Here is a 26,748-nt window from a genome sequence, read left to right as displayed (position 1 = left end):
TTTTTACAAAATTAAGCACAATAACTGGACAATATTACAGTGAGTTATTGTACTGCTTTCACAAAAAATTTAAGGAGACATGGCGAAGAATTCATGCAGTTTGGCGAGGACAACGCCGGATTCACGCGATCTGGCTCTCTACGAATTTTTCTTGTTCCCTAACATGAAGAAATGCCACGCAAGAAAAAAATTTAGTTTAAACGAGGAAGTCAACGCCGAGACAGAGAAGTGTTTTGGACAAATCCTATTTCTTGGAGGAGCTAAAAAAAATGGCCGAAGTGTTGGGAGAGGTGCATCTTTCTAAAAGGGTACTACGCTGAACATTTATTTTTATTTTTTTATTTCCTACATTAATCATACATCTGTCATACTGACATCTATTACATTTTTTAACAATTAGTTAAGTAAACTAATAAACATATTTCACCAGTGCCAAGACGAATACGCCGTTTACATTTTAGGACCGCAATTACATTTTACACAGAACAGTTATTTTAGCATACGAGAATTCATATTTAATTTAATAGGTCAATTGGTCGGTTTCTCTTCAGACGTCGTAAAGTTCTTCTTTTAAGTTGTGAGAGTGTATTGACTTCTTTGTTTTTGTGCTGGTTTATTTCGTTAAAATATCTTGTTGATATCGATTTTATTTCTTCATCGATTAAGGGTATATTGAACATTGTATGGATGACATCATTTTATGTGTACATGTCGGACATTGTCATTATACGTAAGATTTTTGATGGTTGTTGTTGTTGTAGCAGCATAAACATTCCCCATACTTACACACGGGGAATGCTGCTGGAGTGAGAGTCCTTGGCCGGATATAAATCCGGGTCGTTTCGGTAACGTAGAACCGACTGTCGTGGAAACGGATTGGTTGTCGTTGTACTTTGTTTATGTGAGTTCTTTTTGCAGTTCCCCACACTTGAAGTCCGTACGCCCAGATTGGTTTAATGACTGCCTTGAATACTAAAAGTTTGTTGGAAATACTGAGAAATCTGAGGAAATCTACTAGCCAATGCAATTGTCTAAATTTTTCCTTTATTGGTTTTATTTTCTTTTTGATGTGATCTTTCCAAGTTAATTTTGAGTCCAGATGGATTCCAAGATATTTTGCAGATCACTATATTTTTATTGTTGAGCTTAATCGGCATAGGAGCTACCTCTGTTCTTGTCGTAAATATTACTTGTACAGATTTGTCCTCATTTACTTTTAAACTCCATTTAAACCACTTCTTTACATTGTTGGTGTACATCTGTAATTTTGTTGATGAGAGGTTTTTGTCAGATGGCAATAAAATTGTGTCGTCTGCGAATGTCGCTATAGTTGAATTAGTTTCTTCTGGGAGTGGTATGTCAGAGGTAAATAAGAGTGGTCCTAGAACGCTGCCTTGAGGAACTCCTGCTGTTTTCGGATGTATATGTGAGTATTTGTAATTGTATTTTATATAGAAGCATCGATCAGTAAGGTAGCTCATGATAATTAAATAATAGTACAGTGGTAATATTGTCCTAATTTTATGCAAGAGGCCTTTGTGTCAAACTTTGTCAAAAGCTTTTGCGACGTCCAAAAATACAGCAACGCAGTGTCGTTTATTTTCCATTTCTGAAATAACCGAATTGATGATCTGGAATGATGTTTTTCGTGTCAAGTATTGGGGTAATTCTGTCATGTAAAATGCAATTTTAGATATAGTCGGAAGTAGGCTTATAGGTCGATATGAAGTTAGAGCTGTTGGGTTTTTACCCGGTTTTGGTTTGGGAAGTATTGTAAGCGAAACATTGCATTAAACACGTTTCTAAGGAATATGTAAGCTTCAATTGGTAGCTCCGTAAGTGCTTTGCCTGTTAGCATATCATATCCGGGTGCTTTTTTATGTTTAATTCTAGTTTTGATGCATAGATCATTTCTTGTGTGCTTGTTTTTCTTATTTTTGTGATGGTATCAGTATTAACATTACTAATCGTGTCAATTTGTTTATGTTCATCGTTCAATAGGACATTTTCAAAATAATTTCCCAATGTCGTTGCTTTTTCATCATTTGTAAAAGCTCATGTGTTGTCATCTTTTCTTAGTAGGGGTTGATGCTTTATCTGGTTTTTAAGTTTTATTATACATTTCCACAAGGAATAATTTTAAATTAAATAATAAATTTTTTAAATATTTTTTAATTTCCTTATTTTTTATGTCACATAAACAAGTGTGTGTTAGTTTTCGCCTTTGCTCCATTGACGCTTGTAATAACAATTTAAATTCTCTCTTTAAATCTATAAGCAGGTGGGCTTCCGAAAATGGATTACTCCTTAATACAGATAAATCTCAGTGCATCACTATATAAAAGAAAATAGTAAAACTAAAAGTTTGGTAAAATAATGCTGTGTTACACTCTTAAAAATCTAGGAGTAATATATAAATATATTGAATAGAACTTTGACATGGAGTAACCAGACATTTAGCGGTATAAAAAAAATATATGACATGCTGCAAACTACCAAAACCATATATTTTAATATTCTAAAATCGTATTTATCCGATCGTTTTTTTCCGAATAAAATACGAAAACCCATATTCCGAACTTAAGGAAATTAAAGCTGGCGTCCCACAGGGCAGCGTGCTGGGGGCCCAGTCTTTATATTATATTCTTTTTACATGTAATTTACCTAATGACATAAATTGCTCCACAGCAACTTTTGCTGACGACACAGCCATCTTATCGGTAGGAGAAACTCAGATTGACTCAATCCAAAACCTTCAAATTTATTTAAATAAAATCTCCAAGTGGACCATTAAATGGCGCATAAAACTAAACGAAGCAAAATCGGTTAATTTAGACTTCACACAGAAGAAAATCCAATATCTGCCACTACACATAAACGGCGAGCAAATCCAGTATCACAACACCCCCAAATACTTACACTTATGACACTAGATACCAAGTTTAGATGGAATTCTCACGTTAAAAAGGAAAAAGCCTTATCCCTATACAATAAAATTCTTTTATATAAGCAGGTGCTTAAACCAATTTGGAGCAATGGGATCCAGCTATGGGGCTACTCAAGCTCAACCAGCATAAAATCCATACAAAGATTCCAAAATAAGGTACTACGATGCGCTGTTAATGCATCTTAGTACGTCCGCAACACCGGTATCGAACGCGACCTTGGCATCGAATCAGTTGCCACTTCGATCAACATAAACGCTAAGTCTCATATGGAAAGACTACGCCACCATGTACCAAAGGTGTTGTATGCAATCATGCCAGCGGCCGACCTTGAATTTCTTCCCACACCAAATAAAAACGTTTATTATAATACTTGTTCACTTGAGTGTCGCGCATCTATTCGTTCTCCACCCCCCAATAAAAACTGATAAAAACTTGGAGCAATTCAAATGATAACTCTAATAGTCAACACATAACGTTGCTCGATATTCCTAAAACCTTGAATGCTCTGCGCTCAGAAAATGCGCAAATACTTACTGTGGTAATAATGCTGTAATATCTTCGTTAACTTCGAAACTTACAATTTGACGCAATGTTGTTGCTAACTGTGCAAACAAAAACAATCCTGGTACAATTAATAAAGATAATAGCAAGTATCATATTTAGCTGCAAACATTAAACAGCAAGTCTCTAAAAACAAAGGCATGACTGTAATAACTCAACAGCCAGGTTGATTTGTCTCCATATTTGCCTATTATTGCTATATTAAACTGTACTCACCCAGTCGAGCTCTAATGCTGATGACTCTAATAATGTAATACGAGCGAAGTCGACATCAACGTTGTTGCTGCCTACTAATAAAGCTAATGTACTTGTTGGCAACGATGGATGTGTTGGATTTTCTACTGTAGGTGATTATTCCATTTCGTAAGCTGACGTTGCTGGCTCTGCTGAACTCTCTCTCAGAAAACAATGATATTATGTTATATATAATTGGCGCATACCCCCATTTTGGGTATTTTGTCGAGTTCCTCCTCCTATTTGTGGTGTGCATCTTGATGTTGTTCCAAAACTGGGGGGACCTACAGTTTCGAGCCGACTCCGAACGGCAGATATTTTTTATGAGGAGCTTTTTCATGGCATAAATACACTCGTAGGTTTGCCATTGCCTGCCGAGGGGTGACCGCTATTAGAGAAAACTTTTCCTTTATTTTGATCTTCCACCGAGATTCGAACCTACGCTCTCACTGAATTCTGAATGGTTGTCACGCACCAACCCATTCGGTTACAGCGGCCGAATCAGATTACTATAAACAAAACTCGTAAAGCGCCTATAATTGTCATGGAAGCATTTTCAATGCGAATCTCGATGTAGCTGTCAGACTGAAATGGATGCATCTGTCATCGTTTAAGCCCACTGTTCAGACTAGTAATATTGTCTACTATGCTTCGAAAAATGAAAATGATTCCCCATGCTTAAGTGCTACAATTGATTGTAGAATGGGCACATTAAACCTGCGACAAGGTGGGTCGTGCTACCATGTATGGCGTACGGGCCATGACTATTGCTTCTATTCAAACCTGGTGGAAGTTCTCAAGCCTCGAGTGAGATACCTGTCATAACCATTGCCAATTAAATTTCTGTGGATGGTGTCTGTTATCGGTGTATGCTGAACGATAATTTTCCACCAATAATGAGTGAACATCATTTATTCTGTCTAGTCCATCTTACTTTTAAGCTTTCCTTCTTTAACACCACCGAATGACAGTTATGAAAGCGTGCCGTTCCCTGCTGTTTGCGTTTGACAGGTGCAACGTGACGTTTTCCTCCAAGTTCTGAGTTGCTTCTCTCACAGCTTCTACGACTTCGGCTTTATCTGTAAGAGCGTCCAAATCTCGTACCTCGATAGAGACTTTTGGTTTTATCTCTATCTGTGTTTTTGCCCTTCAATGTTTTATTATTGGAATCGCAGAGCTTCTGCGTCTATCCATCCTAACAAATTTCCACAAAAATATCGCCGGTCTTGGTTTTTTTCACAGACCTAATCTGCTTTATCTGATTTTATTTTACTGCGCAAGTTAGCGCATACAGCGTCCTGTCACCATTGAAACATAGTTGTTGTTGTTGTAGCAGCAGCCTCCCATACATGTGACATTCTTCTGGAGGGACATTCCTTGGCCGGATATATACTTAGTTCTGCCATAAGTTCTGTTACAAGTTAAGTCCGTTATAGATATGAAATTTTTATACTTTTTGTATGAAGTTGGTTTTATTTTATCATGTCAATATTAAAAAATATTTTAATTTTCATTTGAAGTGGTCATCATTTGCTTTTACACAAGTCTTCAAACGATTAACCCTTTAATGTCAGAATTAAAGTGGGCGCGGTTAAAAATATTTTTACTACGTTAGGTAGATGTTAGAGTCCTAAATATGAACTGATATCAATTTCAAGGCTCTAGGACTTCTGGTTTTACAGTTATGAGAAGTTGCCTATAAGCAACATTTAGCCATAGTGGTATATTTCAAAACACAAAGGAATATTGATATTTATTTATTTTTTTATTACTTTTATTAACTTTTTATGTATGGTATGAAACAAAACATTTTTTTTGGGGGTTACAACATAAATGTACCTTGCATTTTGAGCATTTGGATTTTGGAATCCCGGTATGGCATAACCTACACCTTCCCTTTGGTCCCCATTCAACCCAATGACCGACTTGATCGAGGCGCATGGATTTTGGAGGTTTAGATATATATGATCGTTTTGTAGATTGCGATGAACCTTGTGATGAAACGTTTGAAATATTTGATGGTGCTGGAGGCGACGGTGATGATGAATCTGAGTCTATGCTTGAAAGAGCTGCCAATGGGCGACCTCTTTTGCGTTGGTTTACTGGCTCCATATCAGACGCGTGTAAAAGCTCGTTTGATATCATCAGTTGAAAATTTAACAATGACATATGTTTCGTTTTCCCAGCTTGAATTTTTAACTCCCTTCTATACATCAACCAGCTATTGACCACTGCTGTGCTAAGACACCAGTACACTATACGCATATACCACTTCTTGGAACGGTGGTTGATTTTATACAACTCTAGCAACATATCAGCTAGGTCTACGCCTCCCATATGCTTGTTATAACAGCCAACAATAGCAGGTCTAGCTATATTTATGTACTTTTTTTGCTTACGACACCAGCGTTTGCATTCTGAAACTGGATTTTCAGCTATATAGTTTGATACCAGTTGAACGCTCTTGTTGTCGTACCAGCGGCATGCAACTAAATTATATGTTGCTTCATATTTAAAATCATAAGAACCACGACCTTCTTTCCTAAGTTCCTTTTCATCCGTAAGGCAACAGTTTTTCATCCGGTTGCTTCGTATTGTTGCTGCTGCTAATATACCTTTTTCCTTTAGCGCAATCATCAGGCTTATGGAAGCGAACCAATTATCAAAAAACAATTTATAATTTTTATTTGAGGGAACAGTTGAGGCTAAATGCAATACTATATCTGATGATATCCCTAGTCCAAAAGATGGGCATATTCCTTCTCCTACATAGAGAGCAAAATCATATACGATACCTGAAACTCCAGCTCCCGTAAACATTTTAAAGCCCCACTTATTGGGCTTCATTGGAAGGTATTTTTTCAAATTGTGACGTCCTTTATATTTAATCATTTGTTCGTCAATACTTTGGCATTCCTCCTGGTCTATTCTGTTACATTTTTCCTTCATTTTATTTAATAATGGTCGTATTTTCTAGAGTTTATCACAATTATTTGATCCGCGCTCCGGCTGTTGAGAATTATCATTTATGTGGAAAGATTCTTTGATTTTCTCAAAACGCGCTCTTGAAATAGAATCTGCAACAGCCGTTAACCTGAAGTTTGGCATCCAAGCCATTCTCAAATTTGGAACTTGTATAATGCCTAAATAAAGAAGTACACCAAAGAATCGCCTAATTTCGAATGGCGAACAGTTTAGCTCTACTCCTTTAGTTTGCATTGCATACAGATTTGTTTCGTTGCAAATCTTGTTTATTATTTCATCATCGAAGAATTCATTGAAGTATTTGATTGGCACTTTGACTTCTCGACAAACTTGATCTTCTTTCCAAGCAGTTTCAAAAACGGTTAGGCTCGCGTTCCTCCATCTCAATTTCTCCAGATTGATTTTTTCATAACTTACCTCGGCGATATTTTCTGTGTCCGCTACATTTTCAACTTCTTCATCAGCATGCTCATCTTCTCCAACAATACCGTCTATCAAATTTATTTCAACGTTTTCCCCACTTTCCATTACTTTATCCATCGTTTCTTCAATGAATTTCTCCAGATTCGAATCATATAACTCTTCTTCTTCTTCTTCCTCATCTTCTTCATCATCAGAATTATTCCAATCGAAGTTTATTATCTGTTTTATTTCTAGATCTGTAAGACCTTTTGGACGCATTTCTAAAAGAATAAAATAGAAAATATTATTGCTACTATGGCCAAATGTTGCCTATAAGCAACATTGTGTTCGCGAAATTACTGACATAAAACAAAAAACTTTATTTTAGTTTTGTAAACTTTATTTGATTTTCTTACCTGTTATTTATAATAAAATTCACTTTTTATTAAAAAAATCTTACGTATTACGTTTTTATTTGAATTTTTATAGAACGATTATTTTCACTTTTTTTTGCACACGTCAGCACACCACTTCAACTAGCTCGCAAATGAACACCTGTTAAGCTTTTCTCAATATAAATTCTCAAGAAAATGCCAAACACATCAGCTACTGTAAAAAAAAAACCGTTAGCAAAAATAACAACAACTATAGAAACTACGCGTAGAAATATATAATGTTGCCTATAAGTAACATTTGGCATTAAAGGGTTAAGCCATTCAGCTAGTACAGCACGCACGGTTTCCATAGATTGTTTGAGACTCTCCAAATTTCTGTGAGGTCTTCGACCGACGATGTTCTCCAATTCTGACCAAAAACTGTAGTCCAATATATTCAGATCTAGACTTTAAGTCGGACAATCTTCTGTGGCTATGAGCTCAGGAATATTGTCTTTTAGCCACTGCTGGGTGGTTTTTGCCGTATGGGGTGGAGTGGGATCTTTCTGGAAGAAGTTGAGCACAACTGCTTCACCATGCCTTCTAAGATATCCTCCTAGTACACTTTTGACAGAAATATATATACAGAAATATATATAATTGGAACCTACGTTATCTCTGAATTCCGAATGGTAGTCACACACCAATCCATTCGGCTATGGCGGCCGACTTACAAATTTTACAATGAATTAATCTTAATTACAAATGAATCAATCTGAATTAAATCAAGATTGAAAATGCTATCCGGGAAGTTATTCTAATGAAGACAGTTAGTGGTTGGAGTTAAAGTATGATTATTTAGTAAATTAGACCAAAGAAGTATATTTAGCTTAAAATCACCTAAAATCCAAAAGCGACTATTTACATTTCTTTCACAAACTTCAATGTTTGCATGAGAGTAGTACAGGGAATACTAATAGAAGGAATGTACGACGCACAAATAAATTCTGCAAATCTTTCAAATATAAACACAGTGCTTATCAAGGAGGGAATCACTATTTGAAAGCTAAAAAACCGTAGAGAGGAGAGAACACCTAACGGCACTTAGCAGCCCCCGTTTCTTAGGCATCCAGTTTTGTCGAAGTCTCTATCTTTATGATAGGTATGAAATAAACTCTGGTCAAAAATTCAGCATCAAAAAAGTCATCGCTAACCAAGACTCAACATACATAATATTCACAGCAAGATGTGGCTAAAAATACATCTTTGGCTTTAGTCCTTATATCAGAAATATTTTGATTATATAAAATTAAATAACATTTTACAATCGGGTTAACCTGCTTAGCTAATTTTTGGTTACTAGGCCTGCACACTTTGAAAAAAAAAAAAAAAAAAACACGGAGGGGTCTAATTTTCACATTAGATTACATCTTGATAAAGTGTTAGAATCTATGTACAGGGTGCGCCATCTCGAGCTTCGGTATGGAAATATTGAATAACTTTAGCAACTAGCAAAATTGAATGTTTGTTGGTGTTTTTTTATTTGATTTTGTCCTTTACAATCTGTTTCAACTGCACTTAGAACACAACATCCAACAAATGACCACCTTTACGAGCCACACAATATTGTGCTCTTTTTTCGAATTTTCCATTACTTTTGCTAGCATTTCGGGTGATATTGCCTCTATTTCAGATCTAATGTTGGTCCTGAGCGCTTCCAATGTAGTGGGCTTGTTGGCGTATACTCTACTTTTTAAATAGCACCACAAAAAAAAATCCGGCGGCGTCAAATCCGGCGATCTTGGAGGCCACTCAACATCGCCACCTTTCGACATCAACCGGCCAGGGAACTTTAGCTTCAAAAAGTTCATCGTTTTGATCGCCGTGTGGCATGGGGCGCCGTCTTGTTGAAACCAGAAGTTCAATAAATTTTTTTTGCGCATTTCTGGAATCACATAGTGCGCCAAAATCCACCGATAACGGTCGCCATCGACGGTTTCGCCTTCGACGGTATACACGTTGAGCAAGCACAATTGAACGACCATTTTCCAAATACATGGTCACAATTTCCCCGCGTTCTTTATGTGTAAAGTTATTCATCGTTAAAATTGTACTGAATTGACGTTTCCAAATTATTTTTTCTCAAGTCCTTCTGACAATGGATAGCAAAGTTATTCAATATTTCCATACCGAAGCTCGAGATGGCGCACCCTGTACATATTTCAGTTTAGAACAATTTTTAATAATTGCAATTTTGCAACACATGCAATTATTTCATAAATGCAAATAAATACACAAAAATGTTTAAATAAAAACTATATATTATAAAATACTGTTTTTACTTATCGCACAATATAAAAAAATTCGTAGTAAAATCAGAATATTCTCAAACTTTTCCCTTCTTAACGAAAATTAATAAAAGATATTTAATAAAAATGTTAGGAAAACTTACAAATGCAGAGCTTCAAAAGTTTTAACGGAATGCAATGGTGATTTAGGATCCTTACGTTGCACTTCCAAATCCAAATTCGATTCAACCAGCCCTTTGCGAATTATTTTTAGTAGCAAACTTGTGTCAGCAGCGCTAAAATAATATATATAAATATATGGGATTAAATTAGCATCAACCATTTTTCAAACATAAGTTTTAAATAAGTAACAAAAACAATTATGTGCCAGTAAGTGCGGCTGGAAGCTAGGGGCTCGCTATATAGAAAAGCAGGGTTTTTTGTTCGCTGGGTTTTGAGAACCGGCACGTGAAAACGACTTCCAAAGAAAAATTCTACAAAGTCTCGGATGAATCTTTTAATGATGAAATTTTAAAGACCAGAATTTGAGAGCATGCATCTGAAATGTCCAGTAAATTAATGGGAAGTGCTTCTGTGCTTCGCCGTGACTTCACCACAACCCAAAAGGTTAGGCTCAAACGAGATTACTTCGTATGCCGGGCTTATGTTGAGTATGTTGGGGTCGATTCCGGATAGGATAGTTGGTACTCCTATAGTGTACTAGTTGTTGAAGTTGTTTAATATTCACTCCTACTTTGTGAACTGTCTGATGGTTGCGCCAGGATTTATACTCGCATCCAACGGTTTTTTGTATTGTTGTAAACGATGGACATGGCAATATGCGGATTTGTTCCATGTTTCGAAAATAAAAGTTCTATTTCGCTTTAAAAACTCATTGTGTTGAGGTCAGTCGAAGAAACAACATGGAACTTTTACGTCGTGTTGGCATCGATTTCGCTTTGACGCAACGCGAGTACTTGTTTACAACAACACGCCTTGGCAGTGTAAGCTTGAAGGTTAAAAGTGGGCCAATTATGCAGAATAAAGTTAGTAGAATTTAATATTTACAATAACTGCATTTACTAGGGAGTGGTCCACACGGTATGTGGCCTCGTGTTGCTCCCGCCAGCAGGCGTCTGATGCCTCAACGGCTAATACCCCCCCTGATAGGCCGGCACTTCCAACCGCCACCACAACCCATACCTCCACGGAAAGGAGCCTATTAGAGAAACATAACTCCCCCAACACAGCCTATCCCCTTACCCCCTGCTCCAAACCAGTAGCTCTTGCTCCCCCGCACAGTCTGTTCTGTAAGTCAGAGAATACCTCGGAACCTGGCATCAGTCAAATGCAATTTTCGCAGTAGCTGGTACCACTTCGAATATGTTCCGGCCTGCGCACCACCCGCGAGAGTACAACTGACTACGTTGCCCCCTGCTGCTGAACTCTGCACTCGCAACCGCCCCCCATGGCGCGGCCGCCCACCACCATCAGGCCGCAACAACTACAGCGCAATGCACAGCAGGCCCAGCGTAGGCAACCACACGCGTCCCTCACCCCCCGTGTTACAACAGCCTTACCCAGAAGCTTTAAGCTTCTTCAACATAACTGCAAAGGACTCATGAGTAAGGTCGACGAGATAGTTGACATCCCAATAGCTGTGGTCTAAGAAACCAAGCTGCTCGCTAGGTCCTCTCTGATCACCAGGGATGGCTATAACGTGCACAGGCGCGATCGCGAGCTAGACAATGGTGGTGACATAGCGTTCATAGTCCATCGGCTCACCGATGAAGACATCGACCGCGGGGACAGCACCTTAGAATGGCAAGGTATAGTTGTCCGGTCAGGCGATGCCGAGCTCGAAATTTATAATATCTATATACCCCCTGTCACCTGCTGCCCGGCAGGATATCTCCCTGATATTGGTGCGCTCATCAGGGGAGAAAACCGATTGATAGTAGGAGATTTTAATGCGCATCACGATCTCTGGCGTTCAAGCGTGCCAAATGATCGTAGGGGACTTTGGCTTGGTTTATTTTCTCCTCAGTTAGATGGGTTTCTATGAGTACAAACACAGGCTGCTTTAAAATGTACATTGACATAGGCCATTGACATAGGAAATGATATGTAGTTTAAATTGTGAACATTTCAAATCATTATACTACTTTTAAGTTTATTTTTATTAACTAATTTGCTATGACAGACTCTATCTAATTTTTTGCATTAATTTTACTTAGTAATACATTATAATCTATGTTTACATGTTGAAGCCTATCATCATACCACATTTTTAAGGTTATACTTGCATCTTCCTGGCCAAAAACCAGCTTTTGTTCCTTGTTCCACCTAAACCATTTGTTCGTAATTTTTTATTTGAATGTTCGACAACCATTCCAATATCCTGTTCGGACCTCATTTCTGCCAGCACTGTCATTTTTCCACCTCGCTCAAATATTTTTTTCGTTGACTTGATCATTGAATAGTTATTAATACTTGATCATTGATGAGTATAAATAATACAAATATTATATGTATATACTATAGATGGCGTAACCAGAGTTGGACTGATGAAGGTCATTTTTTGAACCGCGGCGAAGGCCGCCCACGCGAAAAGAAATTAACGCAAAAATACTGTAATAAGGTTTTATTTTTTAGAAGCGCAGCCAAACGAAGCCCATGAAGACGCCTTTGTAAAGCTTATCGAAGCACACAATATACTTATAAAACAATCTTTTTGGTTTTTAATTACTTTAGTACATTTTGTGATACCTATTTTAACATTCTTTTCGAATTTCGATCAGTTATATGTATACGTGTATAGCATAAGCCAGACGTGGTTTTTCTCACAAATTTTCTCTTGCGACGTTTTTCCATAAACATTTAAGTTTATATTTTCAAAAATGGAGTTTTACAAACCACCATCCAGTGAACATTTTTTCAAAGCGTTTTGCATTATACTAAATATTTCCCGGGAATGATTTATATAATAGACCTGAACCAGATTCTTTATACGTTCGCTCCTGGGTAGGCAATGCCAAACCTGTGTGTAATAACAAGTCTTAACAAAATCTGCCGTTCAGAGGAAGTATAAAACTGTATACCACTCTATCGTAATAAGACAAAGCGCACACCACAAATTGTTAAGAGCTTGGCGTAAAATCCAACGCATGTTGATCGCGCCAGTTACGTGTTTGAATATAACCATATACATATGAATGTAAATTAGATGACTTTTCAATCAAGAGAAAGTGGAGTTGATGTACATACATATCCGCCAAACAGGTAACAAAAAACTACAAAAATAATTTTACCTTGCGACATCAGCATTTTCAACACTCTGATCCTTATCATCTTCTGTTTTGATGTCCAGAGTGTTAACCTAAACAAGCATATTTTAGTTATTGTATGTAAAACGTTCTCCCACAATACCAATCTCGATATTTCCTGATCTTCTGCTTTTTGAGCCCAGTCACACATTTTAATACGAAATTAACACTATCGTGGTTGTATCCTTTAAACTTAGTTCCGTTATTAAAAAACAAGTACCCAACCAGTTTGGAATGCCATGATGAAGATTTGAAATTCCATATGTAATTCCAAAGTAATAGCGTATTTACATGTGGGCAAATACGTCCGCTTAGTTAAAACCAAAGTTGAAGAGATTGAACATAAAGAAGCTGCTGCCCTATTTACACGCACAGATGTTTTTGATATTTTAACCAAATACACAACCATACCTTATTTTACAGTATTTGAAACTAATTCTAAAAGATTGAAACTCACATTAAAAATAAAGGTGTTTTATGCAGGCCACAAAATTAAAACAAATCCAAACACTCAGTTTAAACTCATTTTGCCACACACGTGTGAATTTGTTGACCATTTTAGTTTAATGCTGTCCCTTGCTGAGTGAACATCGAACGCGGATAAAAATTATTGTCATATATGGTTGTTGTTGTTTTAACAGATATACAAGCCCCGTCAGTGTAGGGTATATCACCGATCGTCTTCGTCTGGCCTATCTAAAGGTAGGCCCAGGAAACATGCTGTTTCGAAAGGTTGGGTCCAGAGGGAGAGAAGTGTTAGATGAGTAGCTTTTAAAGGGCATGTAAAAAGGTGGTTAGCGTCGTGCGGGGTGCCTTCACATGCATCCAGAAAGAAGTTGTGCCAGTGTTACGCGGGTCTCACGGCAAATGCTTGCTGATGCCGTACAAATTGCCTAATCTTCTTCTATTTAGATGTACGGTCTCAAAAAGTCACTGACGAGTGACGAACGCTCAAGTAGTTTGCGGATCACCTCTTCAGCCGCGGCGGGAGTGTCGACTGATCATCTGGAAGCGTGAAATGGCTGACTGCTAACGCTACTAGGACAGACTTCTCGCAGTAGCGGTTTTAATGGCTTTTGAAGATTTTGATTTGTAGATGGCCTCCTGAACCTCATCACAGGAGAAAGTAAGTGGCGCCTGTCGTTCGTCAGTTTTTGCAGCCATCTGGTTGCACGACGCTTGGATCTGTCGATCGGAGGATGCAGTGTAAAAAGTCGGCTGAAATAGCTGATGCATCTCTTCGGGTCCGACGAAGTGCAACCGTTGAAAGTGATAGCCACCTTGTCGTCGGGTTCGACAGGGACATGACGGTGGACCATAGCCTACTCACTCCAGTGGTGAGGTTGCAGGTCTTCAGGTGCTTAACCCATTTGATCCACTTATGTTGATCTACCAACTACTACGCCCGGGGCGTTAATGCGCTTTGAAGCCACCTACAACCAATCGGTTTTCACTTCGGATGAGCACACCTATATCAGGGTGATATCCTGCCAGCAACAGGTGACAGGGGGTATGTAAATATTATATATTTCGAGCTCGGCATCGCCTGCCCGGCAGCGATACCTTGACATTTTAAAGTGCTGTCCCTGCGGTCGATGCCTTCATCAGTGAGACGATACTGCACTATGTGGTGGAGTATAAACGCTAGGTCACCACCATTGTCTCGCTCGCGATCATGTCTGTGCATGTTATAGCCAACCCTGGTGATCAGAGAGGACCTAGCGAGCAGCTTGGTTTCTTGGACCACAGCTATTGGGATACTGTGTCGGCTCATAAAGTCAACTTTATTGTCGACATTAGTCGTACGCCGGTTGCAGTTGTGCAGGTAAGGCCGCTGTGCATGGGGCCTGCCGTGCATTCCGCTGTCTTTGTTGCGGCCTGATGGTGGTGGGCGGCCGCGCCACAGGGGGCGGTTGCAGGTGCAGAACTCTGCAGCAGGGGGCAACGTAGTCAGTTGTCCATTCACAGGTGGTGCGCAGGCCGGAACACCTCCGAAAGTGACACCAGCCACTGCAAAAATTGCATTTGACTGATGAAGGGGTGGGGTGATAAACTGTTCACTAGACAGGGCTAGTTCACTCGGGTAGCCGCCCTTGGTAGGGAAAACCCCGAGTGATTCCTGTATCGGCTGAACCGGCTGCCATGAATCATGATAAGCAATGTGTTTTAGAGGTCCATAAACAATTCCTAATAATATTGTTGAATGATTCGACATGACATGCACTGGTATATTACAACAGTCTCCTTGCAGTAGCTATACCAGTCAGATATCGTTCTTGATAATAGGACGGTCTCACCCCTTATAAAATCTTTGCGCTGCACCGTTTCATGAGGCGTGCGGTATGCAAAACAAAACGTTAAGTGATAAATACGCGAAAGTGCTAGTCGCGTGTTCGCAAACCAACTGTCTGTGGCACGAGAGATGTTCTTCTTGGACCTGCACTGGCCGCTGGAGCACACGAAAGACCCAACTTTGTTCTTGCCAATTTTAGCCGCATTTATGCCTTATGTACTGCTCACAACATTGTTTTCCTCAAGAGCCCTGCTTCTTCCGAGAATTTAGGGCATTTTGCTTATGTTCCCAGTTCGGTTATTACGCCTGTCAAATTCCACATTGATTTGATTTCACTCGCGCTTATCCTTTTTTTCGACTGGTGGAAGGTTCAGCGTCATCTGTTAAATTATCAATGTTATTAAACTCTTTGTTTCTTAGTTTATTTATATTTACCAGAATAATTATTCATATTGCACAAAATTGTTTCAGTAAAAATATCAAAAGCCGTTTCACAGAATAGATAAAGGAAATTTGAATGCCGTTAGGACAGTACCGTTATTGTTAGCCCAACCAATATTTAGGCAAGGTTTTAAAATTCATAAGTAAGAATAAGTCTTCCTGTTACTGCAGTATAATGGAACAGAATTCTTTCTCTAACCACAATATTATGGACTGTTGTTCTCATAATGTTTATGTTTTTTATATTATCTTAAATAAATAAAACAAGAATCAGTGTGGTCATTAAGATCGGTTATATTGCACATATCCCCTATAATTATTATAAGAATTGTTCGCTTGTGGTTGACTGGGTTTTTCTTATTTCGCTTTGTTCTTCTCTCTCTCATCGTTCGTTTGACAGTTCGCTCCTCACATTTATTCTGCACCGTATTATAAACGTTTAGAAGAACATTTGTAATAATACAATTTTAAAAGAATTTATGGTGTTATTTAGTAAAAATTGCTTTAAATCGAATCTTCGATTAATAAAGAATGTTTATAAGTAAATTTGTTACTTTTCAATGTTTGTATTTAAGTGAAATAAGCGTCTGTAATAGGGTATTTGTTCCAGATTATGCAAAAAAGAAGCATTGTTAACGTTAAATATTTCTATTAATTCTTAGTTGTAATTTATAAAAAATGATTTAATCAAAAGGCTGATATAGTGACTACATTTGCGTGTTAAAATTTTTAAATACGGTCCACGCACTTAGACATTATAAATAACTTTATCGTGGTAGAAATGGAAAGCCCAGCCAAATAACAAACAAGATTTACCGCAATAGTAGCGAAGGTGACACCACTGTCATCATAAGGGTAGATTCACACTATGGTGCCGATCACGGTTCGTTCTCGGTCTAGTCTCGGTTCGGTAAAATCTTTCGACATCTACATTTCTGTTCTTACATCGGTGCAGTCGCGATTCATCGTTCGTTGAAAATGAAAATGAAATTGAAAATTTTTTCAATTCTCCAATAGGTTGCTATTGTCGAAAGACTGAACCGAGAACGCAACGTTATTCACACTATCAGTACAAGTCGCGGCAAGTTCGATCACGCTCCAGCAAAATATTCTTCGAACTTGATCGATGCTGGAGTGTGACTGTACCGAAACTTGAACAGCACGGATAGTGTGAATACAGTCATTGTTTTTCGTTTGTGAATATTTTACCGGACCGAGACTGGACCGAGAGCGGACCGTGATCGGCATCATAGTGTGAATCCGGCCTAAAAGTCGAGATATCAAAACAAAAGTATACATCATGTATCTCTAAATGTAAACGAAGAATTAAATCGCATTGGTTAGTTGACTTATCGATCTTGTGTAGGGAGCGACTTTTTTTAATAAAATCAACACAGAGTTTGTTTGAACAAATATGGTGATTGCTAAAATTTTTCGGAATTAGTAAAATGGGTAATTTGAAACACGGTACTCATGTGAAAAGGATTCCACGAAAACTTTTTAATAGCGAACACGATGTATATATTACATCTAACTCAAGTTTTGAGGTTTGTTTTGGAAAATCTAAAGATATTACCAAAGTTTGGTAAAATTAGTATGTATGGTAAGCGGGTTCTATTGTATGTACTTCTGGTAAATTTGCCCAAAATCTATAAACATGGGTCTTCGTCATGCATGCTTTTATTCCGTTATAGTGCATTGAAATACACATGTATTAAGCCCACTCGATTATATCTAAAGTGTAATTTTGAGAACTGGGCAGTCGTGGCTATTGAAACAGGAAGAAATCATAAAAATTATCGCATCCAGAGGAGACAGCAATAACCTTGCATATGTGGGCGTACAAAAAAATTGAACTAAATTCACCCATCCGTCATTAGTTTATTGTATGACAAGATTTCTAATGCACTTATACATTGTATTATATGAGATATTCAGTATAATGCAACACGTATTGAAAAAACAAGTATTGAAGGGGTTGCTGTTTTTGTTGTTGTAGAAGCATAAACATTCCCCATACTTACATACGGGGAATGCTGTTGGAGTGACAGTGGAAAAATTTCCATCTGATTGCCCATGAATTAAAAAAAGGGTTAACCTCGCCGGTCGAAGGGTTATACTCTTAAGTTATTTGTTTTCAAAATTTGTAAAATTGACTAAGAATTCTCCTATTTTCGTTATTTCAACAAGCGGAAGTGCTGTCGGACATCTTATAAATAAACAATATAAAACATTTTAGAAGATAAATGAATAAAAATACAAAATTTTTTAGTTTATTTTTATATTATATATGTACGTCTAGGCATATATATATATATAGGTATATTTATGGATATATATGTATTTATGTACTTAAAATCGCGTAATTTTTTATTCCAAATATTCACTATATTATGGCCGATGGCATTATACCGGCTCAACTGCAGAAATCTGCTGAGGTATCTTGTTATTGGCTTCTTCCTATCTACGCGAGCTGCATAGATAGGAGCTGCATACCCAGATCTTGGAGGGGTGTGAGAGTAACTTTATCAGGAAAGATTTCACATGTATCCCCTAAGGATTTCAGACCAATCAGTCTCTCCTCGTTCCTGCTAAAAACCCTGTAGAGGCTGATTGATCTGCACATAAGGAGTGAAATTCCTCGGGGGCGTTTATCGTACGCTCAACATGCTTACTGTAAAGGCAGTTCGGTAGAGTCTGCTTTGCATACAATTGTTAAGGACATCGAGGTGTCCCTCCACCATAAGGAGTTCACTGTGGGTGCCTTCCTCGACCTTGAGGGGGCTTTTAATAATGTCCTCCCGGAGGCAATCACCAGGTCGCTAGGTAACTAGGAGTCGGAACCGAACTCGTAAGGCTTATCCACACGATGCTTGCCAATAGAAAGGTCGTGGTAGCATAGGGTGGCACCTCTCTCCGCCGGCAAGTGAACAGAGGCACTCCGCAAGGCGGTATTCTCTCGCCACTACTCTGATTTGCCGTACTTAACGGTCTGCTGGAGGAGCTGGAGGGGAGGGGCCTACGGGAATGACGTGGCACTTTGTCAGAGGCAAGTTTCTAGATACTCTGATGGAACTGATGCAGGGTTATTTGAATCTAGTTATGAATTGGACCGCGGCCTATCGATAAATCCTCTGAAGACGGAGCTCGTCTTATTTACGAGGAAATACAAAATACCAAGAGTGTTTCTCCCCTCAATATCGGGCGCTCCGTTGGTGCTCTCTGAGAAGGTGAAGTACCTGGGACTCATCCTTGACAGAGGTCGTACATGGAAGCCAAACATTGAGGAGAGAATCAGAAAGACAACAGTCGCCTTGTATGGTTGCAGGGGTGCTATCGGAAAAAGATGGGGCCTCTCGCCTAAAGTCACTTTTTGTCTTTATAACACGATTATAAAACCAATCTTGCTATACGGAGTACTTGTCTGGTGGAACTCGCTAGAAATGATGGTATCAGTTAAGTAGCTGGAGAGGGTACAAAGTTCTGACCCTGTTTGTGCGTTCGAGATCGGTCGGGGAATGTCTGGCTTCTCTCTCGATTGCATCCGAATACTTCATCATCAGGCTCATTTGGGTTCCCGAGCACAGCGGCATAGAAGGAAACTGCTGGGCTGATGAGCTGGCTAGACAGGGAACTTTGGAGATGGTTTCGTCGCGAAATGAAAGAATTGGGGTTCCCCTGAGAACCTGTGGTCTGCTTCTGGAAAGATGGGCCTCGAGTCAACTCAGCGAGCGCTGGGCTAGTGCGCAAACATGCAAGGTCGCGAGATCCCTCGGGCCACGGGTAGATCGGGGACGCTCAAGGGAACTCCTAAGGCTAACAAAGCCCCAGCTCTCAAATTTGGTGGGCATCCTTACCGGACATTGTCCGTTAGGTGTTCACGCCGTAACACTTGGGATTGCCTCAAATCCGTTTTGCAGAAACTGTCTGGAGGACGAGGTGGAATCATCTCAACACCTTTTTCTCAGCTGCCCTGCTCTCGTCTGGCAAAGACTTAGAAATCTGGGCTTTGGTGAAGTTCATTAGTAGCTTGTTACGGCTAACTACGAACGCAAATCAGCCCCCGTCGGCGCCGTCGTAAAATGTATGGTCATCATCGTATCTAATCCCAAGGCTCCTTCTTCCTTCCCATCTCCTTTCTCCTCTCCCATGTATGGCACCACAACGGACGAATTTCTTAACATTTGTCCAAGTGAGCCCTTTAGCTAGGGCAGCCATTTAACCTAACCTAACCTAATATATATATATATATATATATATACATATACCTATATATATGTTTTATTAAAAAAGGCGCATAATCTCACACCAAAGTAGCAACAAGTCAGACTTGAGAAAGCGAAAGAGTTACTTCGCTTGGCCGAAAGCAGTAAATTTCCGAACATTATGTTTTCTGACGAGAAAATTTTTCGAATTTAGCAATTCGAAAGCTGTCAAAAGGATAGGGTTTATATGACTGACCGACCGTTCATACGAGAATTTGAGTCATCGATTGGCCACCAGGAGGCAGTATCCGCTATAGGTGATGGTTTGGGTGCCGGTAACCGCAGATGGGCTCTCTGCGTAAAAATAAAGCTTTCGTAGTCTGCGAATTCCAATTAATATGATTTTAAACGTGGTTTTAGATGGAAAGAGATATCGATATCGATCCAAAACAGGGCTAGTGGGGTACGGTACACTAGGCAGGGCTAGTTTACTAGGCGGCATCCCAATCCAATTTACTACTGTACCAAAAAATCTGCTGTGTATAAATCAACAAATTATTTAAGTGCATAATGACCCTCACGGGCCACAAACTTGGCAATAACAGGTTCGCCCTGTTATCTCCTACTAATCGTGCAGAACGAAAAAAAGCTCAACCAAAAAACCTTTCCGAAGAGTTCCCAGACCTCTCATTAACAAAAAAAGACGATTCTAAATTTGTGGTAATTAAAACTACAGACTCAGAAAAAACTTCCTCAAGCTACTCAATTTTTGCCGGTCACAAAGCTTTGCTTATTATATGCAAAGATATATCATACCAAACGCAGATGGAAGTCTGATACTTCTACTTAAAAATCAGACCATTGCAAAAAATTCTTAGACACGAAAATCCTACCTGAAATATGTATCATTACCGTCAGCTACCACGAAAACGAAAACGAAGACGTGATCGTAGAGGGACTAAAAGAGTACAACGTGACTAATGTGTACAAGTTTCAACGTGTAGTCCAAGGGAAATCACAGTACACTGGTGTTGTACTATTAACCTTCGATAGTATAGCTATCCAGACAGAATTAATATAACATTTATTAACATATATGTACGCCCTTATTATCCCAGCCCAATGAGGTGCAAAAGCTGCCAAAAGCTCGGTCATACGCAGAAGCATTGTCGCAACACTCCATCATGTGTCTCATGCAACCTTCCTCCCCACGACCCGGAAGCCTGTATAAGAACATTTTGCGCCAACTGAGCAGGCCAACAAGTGGCACGCAACCACTCTCAATCGAAGAATACTTAAAAACAAAATACCCAATTATACAACCAACAAATAATATTCATTCATATATTTATATTTTTAAGCCCAAACTATGTTAATAATATACATTTATATACTTAAGTCGATATATAATACTATACCTAACATTCATACTTAAAAGTCGTCTCTTACGCTCTTTATATTTTCTTGATTTCTCTTAAATTATTATTATTATAATTTTTTTTTGTTTTTTTCTTTTTTGTTTTCTTTTCTTATGTCTTTCTTAATTGCACAGTGGAACATTAAAGGTTATTTTAATAATTACAATGAACTAAGCCTAATTCAAGACACAAATCCTAATATAATATGTCTACAAGAAACCCACATTTCGTATCACACTAAACAGATAATAACCCCATCCAAACAAGGGGTAGCCATACTCGTGAAACGAAATATCCCACACAGGGTAATTTTTCAAACTAGCACCCCACAATCCATAGTCATAGAATTCAGCGCATCACCTCCTTTTACAATAATAAATACCTACATACCGCCCAGCCAATCATTTTCCGAAAATGACATTTTCACACTTTTATAACATTCCCAAAGTCCACGTATCCTGCTCGGGGACTTCAATGCTTAGAGCCCCTTTTGGGGCTCGCCTAAATCAAATGATCGCGGCACCACCATCGAAAATGTGGCCGTAATAAAAAATCTCATTATTTCGAACAACGAGTCGCCAACGCACTTTCCCACACTCATTGATCTTACACTAGTGAAGGTACAGTTACGCCCCAGATGTAATTGGCATACTCTAAAATACTTATATGGCAGTGATCACTATCCTATTTTCTGTGCAATACAAACAAGACTAACCACATGTGACCTTAATAAATCTCCCAAATTTAAAACGGATGCCGCAGAGTGGAATCAATATCAACTCTTGTGTGAAAAATTTCTCTGATTGTAGCTCCACCAACGTTCATCAATTCGCAGCAAAAATTACTAAAGCCATTAAATCAGCAGCCAATGAAGCTATACCTCAGAGCAATTTTTCCCAATTAAAAAGTTATTCCGCATGGTGAAACCAAGGCCTTAATAATCTTCGAACAAGTAAACAATCCCTTTGGCAAACCTACAAATTTTTACCTTCCAACCGTATTCTAATTGCCTACAAGAAAGCCAACGCCCTCTTAAAAAAACGTGTCAAAGAAGCCAAAAAAGCATCAATAGCAACTTTCACTAAAGAAATTAACCCGACTTCAACACAAAAAAAAAGTGGTTCTCTATCAAAGCTCTTACGGGTATCCCTTCAGTTCCATGGAACTCTCAACCGGATTAATCAGTAATTCCCTAGACATTGCTAACACGTTCACTAAAGCTTGGTCAGAATATTCTCTCTACAACGACATGTTTAAAACTGGTAAATACCCTCACACTTGGCTGTCAGCCGACGTGATACCAATTTCCAAAACGAATAAGCCCACAAATCACCTCGATAGCTACAGACCCATATCACTTCTCTCTTGCTTAGGAAATCATTTGAAAAATGATAGCAAAACGGCTTATGTGGTTCATAACAAAAAACGGATTTGTGAGTCCTAATCAAGTTGCCTTTCAAAAACACCACAGCACCGTGAAAGGTCTTATTCCCCTGCAACACTACATTAGCAGATACTCTCTCATCAGCAAACCACTTAATATTACTGTCGACAGATTTTGAAAAGGCCTTTGACCGCATTGGAGTCCATGTTGTTCTTGAACACCTTGCAGCGTGGCATATTTGCCCGAAAATTTACCAGTTGGTAAAGTCATTCTTAGCAAATCGTACATTTCAAATTAAAATCAATGGTGTACCTTCCTCAATGCACCGCCTTAAAAACGGTATACCCCAAGGCTCTCCCTTCTCAGTGGTACTCTTTTATTATAGCTTTCGAGGAAATAAATAAAATTGCCTCCAAACAAAAAAGTTTGTACTTCCGAATATATGCTGACGATGCTTTCTTTTACACAAATGTCAAAGACATTAATAAAGTACAATCAATATTCGTAAAGCTGCTTGACGATATTAGCTCCTGGAGCAAACATTCGGGAGCAATTGTATCATACAGCAAATGCCAGACACTGCATATCTGCCGGAAGAGACGATGCCCACAAATATTATACAAATTAATCATCAAAATACAAATATAGCTGAGGCTCAAGATACTTGGTATTGTATTCGACAACAAATACACTTTTAGAGAACATTGTCTGTACCTCAGGAATAGTCGTACTACCCGACTTAACATCATCAAATACCTCTCATCTAAGCACCTTCATATCCACACAAATACCCTCATTAATATAGCTAGAGCTTTATTAGTATCAAAAATAGACTATGGACTGGCTATGTATGGCAATTGCGCAATCTCGAACCTAAAATTACTAAACAAGCCTTACCATACCGCACTTCGTAGAAGCCTTAACGCCTTTCGAACATCTCCTACTAAGTGCATACTTTACGAGGCGGGCCTACTCTCCATCCCTGATAGATACAAAAGTCTCAACTTTAGGCTAATCTCGAAGCTTTTGACCACCACCAATAGGCTTCTTTTTAATACCTTGAAGACTGCTTCGAAACATAAACGTACATACAAGATAAAGTCCGCTATACGAAAGTGCATTTCATCACTGTATAACCTGGGAATTCAAATTCCAAAAACATCTCTAAATTGTGTCAACAGGCCCCCTGGACCTTCTCCCCTGACCTCCACAGCTATAAAAATAACAAAAAATCGCTTATTTCGGTCATATAACAGCTGCCGAAAAAAGGAAAAATCAAAGGAAGAAGAGCGATTGACAAGAAAAAATTTGCTTGGCTTGAAAACATTTTCGAATTGGGCCAATTTTCATGTTCCACAAACGGAGACACACACAGTTATATGCTGCTCCCAAGCAGCATATTTTATTTGGGAAGTCTTTTCATAATATTTTATTTACATCCTTGATGCATCTCATTGATTTAATATAATATGCTATTTTATAAGTCATACATTCATATTTGAATAAAGGATTCAGCAGTATATAAGTTCTAAATTCACCTTTCAATTACAGGCACAAGTTAAGCACTGCACGAATATTTTCAATTTAGGAGGAAAAGAAATATTTATACATTGCCTAGGAAGTTCAATTAGCCGTTGCTTAAACTTAGTCTTACATCTGGTGAAGAAATCGGACCTGAGCTTATCATACTCAATTCATACTTCAACTATTCATTTGATTGGTAAGTAAAACTTTAATCGTTGAATCGAAATATCGTTGAAATTGTTTTTAATATTTCCTTCAGATGAATCTCATCCTTTACATGAAGACCGAGACGTTACCTTAAAGAAACGAAGCAATTCTGCTGTACATGTTAGGCTCACGCGACATATGTCTTAATAAAGTTCAATTTGCTTGGATATGTTTAAGTTATCGGAGATTGTACGCTGGCTTGGTCTTACGGAATTTGAAATATTAATAAACCTATGTGGAATGCTTACCTTTACTGTGGTATTAGCATTTAAGATATCTGGAACTTATACAAATTCAGTGATCGATTGGTTTACCACCTTCAGTCCCTTATTTTGTATTGATATTTTTAATGCATATTTCTGTGTAATTGTAGGCATTCGAATGTATCTTGACTCGGACAACAAGCGAAAAGCACTCCATAGAGTTATGTGGAGCTCGTATTTTCTCGTGCTAATTGCAATATTTAAATATTTATTATGCTTAAAATTATCTGGACAAACTGAATTAGAATATAGCGAAGTTTTTTCACCACTTTTTGTTTTGCTGCAGTTAGTGGCAATAAGAGCTTGTCAAATACCGAACTCATAATAAAATTCTTATGTATTTCTTTCACTACATATGTATGTTAGTTTCATTCATTTGCAACATGAAAACAAGGCTACACTTGTACACCCGTGTTAAATATTTTTCTTCAGTCTTCAGCAACAAATTGATTACTTTTTCAATTCCTTGTACATATTTTCTAATTGGGATTAATTATGTGCTGGTAATGTAATTTTTCTCCAAACTTTTTAAATTGAGAATTGAGAATATAATGAATTATATTAAATACTTATTTATTTAAAGGGTGAGGAACCAGGCATGTGGAAGAAAGAGCAAGAAGGTGTTTGGACTAGAGGATGACGACAAAAATGGGCGATTTACGTTCGTATTAACCGCTTCAAGCTACTGATGAATTTCACGAGATGTGTGATATTTAAACCCGCATATCCGCCGGTGTAGCGAAAAACTGAGAGCCCAGATGTCTAAACCTTTGCACGACGAGAGCAGAACAGCTGAAAAGAAGGTGCTGAGATGATTTCACCTCGTCCTCCAGACAGCTTCTGCAGAAAGGTTACTTGAGCCATTACGAGTCTCAACGTATGGACACCTAACGGACAATGTCCGATAAGGATAGCTATCAAATTCGATAACCAACCAAATTTGATAGGGATCAAACTCCTTAAGTGCAAATCAATCAACCTCTCCAAGGCTTTTATCAAGAACGATCAGAGGTTGATTGGCTGGGGATACATGTGAGATTTTATCTGCCATGGGTATGAAAGTAATTCTCACATAGTTCCATCTTTGTTGTAGTAGGTATAATGTCATCAGGCCCGTGTGACTTTAAAGTGCTTGAAAGAGTCAATCGCCCTAGCCAGTCGGCGCTTGTTCAGCAAGCAGCTATGTGTACAAGAAATGTTTTACACACTATCTCAGTTGATATTGCTCAAGTTTGGGTTTACCGAAAAATGAGCGTCGAGAAGCAACCTCAGCGAATTCTCGCTGCTCATAGTCCAGCACCCCGATCCATCCCTCGAGTACTCCATAGGTGCGAAACTCCTTAAAAGAATACGTCTCGCGGACTCATAACTCCCTTCCACACCTTCGCAGAATCTCCTCCACGAGTCTCTCTCGCTTTCCCTAGATTTCTGCAGTATTGGTCCCAATCCGTGATCCTAAGGCACCCTCCACTCAGATATTCGATACATCAGTAAAGAAGAGGCTACGGTGAGGACAAGCATCTCCTCCCTGACCGCAGTAGCGAATATGGGGTCCTTACATCTATTACAAATAACCAAGCCTTCACTAAGAATAAAATCAACCACTTGAATTAATGTCCGAACTACGCCAACTTGTGTGGTGGAATTTGCGTCGCAACCAATGATGTAACCGGTTTTTCTTCATCTCGCCTCAGCTAGGGCCTCCCTTAGCAACATCGGAGGTGGCTCCACTTCATCGTCTTACGCCGTTTAGGCTGAGACCAGCCAGAGTCTCCCGGAGTACTCTCCACGTTTATGGTGACAATGTCCTCCTTGCTGAAATTAAGCAAAATAAATCCTTTTATTTCTTTCCTGATGAGTATACAGGATCTAGGTTTACCTTGGCCCCTCTGCAC

General features: G+C 38.7%; 3 protein-coding genes across 3 annotated transcripts in view; 2 read left to right on the top strand and 1 right to left on the bottom strand.

Moving 5' to 3' along the window:
• LOC128858575 (DEAD-box helicase Dbp80) overlaps positions 1-13,405 on the bottom strand; it is a 66,097-nt gene extending 52,692 nt beyond the window's left edge. Inside the window, exons 1-3 of the mRNA XM_054094969.1 lie at positions 13,222-13,405; positions 13,104-13,171; positions 9,957-10,088 (exon numbers count right to left, since the gene is read on the bottom strand). Of these exons, the coding sequence (XP_053950944.1) occupies positions 9,957-10,088; positions 13,104-13,171; positions 13,222-13,269 (248 nt within the window). The 5' untranslated portion in view covers positions 13,270-13,405. The remainder of the gene's footprint in view (positions 1-9,956; positions 10,089-13,103; positions 13,172-13,221) is intronic.
• A 3,771-nt stretch (positions 13,406-17,176) lies between these two features.
• On the top strand, positions 17,177-24,866 carry LOC128858574 (ribonuclease P protein subunit p20). The gene is made up of 3 exons (XM_054094967.1): positions 17,177-17,399; positions 24,411-24,579; positions 24,643-24,866. Exons 1-3 carry the CDS (start codon positions 17,301-17,303, stop codon positions 24,735-24,737), a joined length of 363 nt encoding a protein of 120 aa, XP_053950942.1. The 5' UTR covers positions 17,177-17,300; the 3' UTR covers positions 24,738-24,866.
• LOC128858573 (transmembrane protein 203) lies at positions 24,759-25,207 on the top strand. The gene has a single exon (XM_054094966.1). The coding sequence runs from the start codon at positions 24,759-24,761 to the stop codon at positions 25,176-25,178; it is 420 nt and encodes a 139-aa protein (XP_053950941.1). The 3' UTR covers positions 25,179-25,207.
• The last annotated feature ends 1,541 nt before the right edge of the window (positions 25,208-26,748 follow it).

The sequence above is a fragment of the Anastrepha ludens genome, chromosome 3 (assembly GCF_028408465.1).
Source record: "Anastrepha ludens isolate Willacy chromosome 3, idAnaLude1.1, whole genome shotgun sequence".
In the NCBI taxonomy this organism is placed as follows: domain Eukaryota; kingdom Metazoa; phylum Arthropoda; class Insecta; order Diptera; family Tephritidae; genus Anastrepha; species Anastrepha ludens.
Note: the sequence above shows the minus strand (reverse complement) of the source record. Positions and strands in the feature narration are given on the sequence as shown.